The sequence below is a fragment of the Oncorhynchus keta genome, unplaced genomic scaffold (assembly GCF_023373465.1).
Source record: "Oncorhynchus keta strain PuntledgeMale-10-30-2019 unplaced genomic scaffold, Oket_V2 Un_contig_24710_pilon_pilon, whole genome shotgun sequence".
Classification (NCBI taxonomy): domain Eukaryota; kingdom Metazoa; phylum Chordata; class Actinopteri; order Salmoniformes; family Salmonidae; genus Oncorhynchus; species Oncorhynchus keta.
The window spans coordinates 949-5,000 of record NW_026284065.1 but is presented as its reverse complement, the minus strand read 5'-3'; the positions used below and the strand labels follow the sequence as shown (position 1 = coordinate 5,000).

The following is a 4,052-nucleotide window of genomic DNA, read 5'->3' as shown; positions in this document are numbered from 1 at the left end:
TATAACCAGTGTGTCTGTGCTATAGGGTGTGTGTGTAGTGTGTCTATAACCAGTGTGTCTGTGCTATAGGGTGTGTGTGTAGTGTGTCTATAACCAGTGTGTCTGTGCTATAGGGTGTGTGTGTAGTGTGTCTATAACCAGTGTGTCTGTGCTATAGGGTGGATCGCCTGTGTAGTGTGTCTATAACCAGTGTGTCTGTGCTATAGGGTGTGTGTGTAGTGTGTCTATAACCAGTGTGTCTGTGCTATAGGGTGTGTGTGTAGTGTGTCTATAACCAGTGTGTCTGTGCTATAGGGTGTGTGTGTAGTGTGTCTATAACCAGTGTGTCTGTGCTATAGGGTGGATCCCCTGCTCAGAGCTGTCCACGTGTCTATAGCCATCTTGTTCACGGTGGTCAGCTGTCAGAGCCTGAGTCCCTCCGGGCGCCACCTAGTGCCTAAACGGGCGCTTATCACTGAGGTCAGACACAGGCCAAGGGGGCGCTTATCACTGAGGTCAGACACAGGCCAAACCAGGGCGCTTATCACTGAGGTCAGACACAGGCCAAGCGGCACCCTAATCCCTATATAGGCACTCTATATCCCTATATACTAGTGACCAGAGCCCTATTCCCTATATAGTGCACTACTAGTGACCCCTAGCCCAGTATTCCCTATATAGTGCTACTATAGACCAGAGCCCTATGGCACCCAGTATTCCCTATATAGTGCACTACTAGTGACCAGAGCCCTATTCCCTATATAGTGCACTACTATAGACCAGAGCCCTATGGCACCCTATTCCCTATATAGTGCATACTAGTGACCAGAGCCCTATTCCCTATATAGTGCACTACTATAGACCAGAGCCCTATGGCACCCTATTCCCTATATAGTGAACTACTAGTGACCAGAGCCCTATTCCTATATAGTGAACTACTAGTGACCAGAGCCCTATTCCTATATAGTGCACTACTATAGACCAGAGCCCTATTCTCCTATAGTGCACCCTATTCCCTATATAGTGAACTACTAGTGACAGAGCCCTATTCCCTATATAGTGAACTACTAGTGACCAGAGCCCTATTCCCTATATAGTGCACTACTAGTGACCAGAGCCCTATTCCCTATATAGTGCACTACTATAGACCAGAGCCCTATGGCACCCTATTCCCTATATAGTGCACTACTAGTGACCAGAGCCCTATTCCCTATATAGTGCTACTATAGACCAGAGCCCTATGGCACCCTATTCCCTATATAGTGCACTACTAGTGACCAGAGCCCTATTCCCTATATAGTGCACTACTATAGACCAGAGCCCTATGGCACCCTATTCCTATATAGTGAACTTCTAGTGACCAGAGCCCTATTCCCTATATAGTGAACTACTAGTGACCAGAGCCCTATTCCCTATATAGTGAACTACTAGTGACCAGAGCCCTATTCCCTATATAGTGGAACTACTAGTGACCAGAGCCCTATTCCCTATATAGTGAACTACTAGTGACCAGAGCCCTATTCCCTATATAGTGGTACTACTATAGACCAGAGCCCTATTCCCTATATAGTGGTACTACTATAGACCAGAGCCCTATTCCCTATATAGTGAACTACTAGTGACCAGAGCCCTATTCCCTATATAGTGAACTACTAGTGACCAGAGCCCTATTCCCTATATAGTGGTACTACTAGTGACCAGAGCCCTATTCCCTATATAGTGAACTACTAGTGACCAGAGCCCTATTCCCTATATAGTGAACTACTAGTGACCAGAGCCCTATTCCCTATATAGTGAACTACTAGTGACCAGAGCCCTATTCCCTATATAGTGGTACTACTATAGACCAGAGCCCTATTCCCTATATAGTGAACTACTAGTGACCAGAGCCCTATTCCCTATATAGTGGACTACTATAGACCAGAGCCCTAATCCCTATATAGTGAACTACTAGTGACCAGAGCCCTATTCCCTATATAGTGCACTTACTTTAGACCAGAGCCCTATTCCCCATATAGTGAACTACTAGTGACCAGAGCCCTATTCCCCTATAGTGAACTACTAGTGACCAGAGCCCTATTCCCTATATAGTGCAATTACTAGTGACCAGAGCCCTATTCCCTATATAGTGAACTACTATAGACCAGAGCCCTATTCCCTATATAGTGAACTACTAGTGACCAGAGCCCTATTCCCTATATAGTGCACCACTTTAGACCAGAGCCCTATTCTAGTGACTACTAGTGACCAGAGTCCTATTCCCTATATAGTGAACTACTAGTAGACCAGAGCCCTATTCCCTATATAGTGAACTACTAGTGACCAGAGCCCTATTCCCTATATAGTGAACTACTAGTGACCAGAGCCCTATTCCCTATATAGTGAACTACTAGTGACCAGAGCCCTATTCCCTATATAATGAACTACTAGTGACCAGAGCCCTATTCCCCATATAGTGCACTACTAGTGACCAGAGCCTATTCCTATATAGTGAACTTCTAGTGACCAGAGACCTATTCCCTATATAGAACTACTAGTGACCAGAACCCTATTCCCTATATAGTGAACTACTAGTGACCAGAGCCCTATTCTATAGTGAACTACTAGTGACCAGAGCCCTATTCCCTATATAGTGAACTACTAGTGAACAGAGCCCTATTCCTATATAGTGAACTACTAGTGACAGAGCCTATTCCCTATATAGTGAACTACTAGTGACCAGAGCCCTATTCCTATATGGTGAACTACTAGTGACCAGGCCCTATTCCCTATATAGTGAACTACTAGTGACCAGGGCCCTATTCCTATATAGTGAACTACTAGTGACCAGAGTCCTATTCCCTATATAGTGAACTACTAGTGACCAGAGCCCTATTCCCTATATAGTGCACCACTTTAGACCAGAGCCCTACTCCCTATATAGTGCACTACTTTGACCAGAGTCCTACTCCTATATAGTGCACCACTTTAGACCAGAGCCCTATTCCCTATATAGTGCACTACTAGTGACCAGGCCTATTCCTATATAGTGCACTACTATAGACCAGAGCCCTATGGCACCCTATTCCCTATATAGTTTACTACTAGTGACCAGAGCCCTATTCCTATATATAGTGCACTACTATAGACCAGAGCCCTATGGCACCCTATTCCCTATATAGTGCACTACTAGTGACCAGAGCCCTATTCCTATATAGTGCTACTATAGACCAGAGCCCTATGGCACCCTATTCCCTATATAATGAACTAGTGACCAGAGCCCTATTCCCTATATAATGCTACTAGTGATTGAGCCTATTCCTATATATGAACTACTAGTGACCAGAGCCCTATTCCTATATAGTGAACTACTAGTGACAGAGCCCTATTCCTATATAATGAACTACTAGTGACCAGAGCCCTATTCCCTATATAGTGAACTACTAGTGACCAGAGTCCTATTCCCTATATAATGCACTACTTTAGACCAGGCCCTATTCCCTATATAGTGAACTACTAGTGACAGAGCCTATTCCCCATATAGTGACTACTAGTGACCAGGCCCTATTCCCTATATGGTGCTACTTTGAACAGGCCCTATTCCTATATAGTGAACTACTAGTGACCAGAGCCCTATTCCCTATATAGTGCACTACTTTAGACCAGAGCCCTATTCCCTATATAATGTACTACTAGTGACCCAGAGTCTATTTACTATATATGCACTACTTTAGACCAGAGCCTATTCCCTATATAATGAACTGCACTAGTGACCAGGCCCTATGGCACCTATTCCCTATATAATGAACTACTAGTGACCAGAGCCCTATTCCTATATAGTGAGACTACTGATGACAGTTTCTTCCTATATAATTAGACTACTAGTGACCCGGGGCCCTATTCCTATATAGTGAATACTAGTGACCAATTTATTCTATATAGTGAACTACTAGTGACCAGGGCCCTATTCCTATAGTGAACTACTAGTGACCAGAGCCCTATTCCCTATATAGTGAACTACTAGTGACAGAGCCCTATTCCCTATATAGTGAACTACTAGTGACCAGAGCCCTATTCCCTATATAGTGAACTAC

General features: G+C 44.2%; 1 protein-coding gene across 1 annotated transcript in view; it reads left to right on the top strand.

Moving 5' to 3' along the window:
- LOC127922147 (wolframin-like) overlaps positions 1 to 392 on the top strand; it is a 3,058-nt gene extending 2,666 nt beyond the window's left edge. Inside the window, exon 3 of the mRNA XM_052505849.1 lies at positions 339 to 392. Within this exon, the coding sequence (XP_052361809.1) occupies positions 339 to 376 (38 nt within the window). The 3' untranslated portion in view covers positions 377 to 392. The remainder of the gene's footprint in view (positions 1 to 338) is intronic.
- The last annotated feature ends 3,660 nt before the right edge of the window (positions 393 to 4,052 follow it).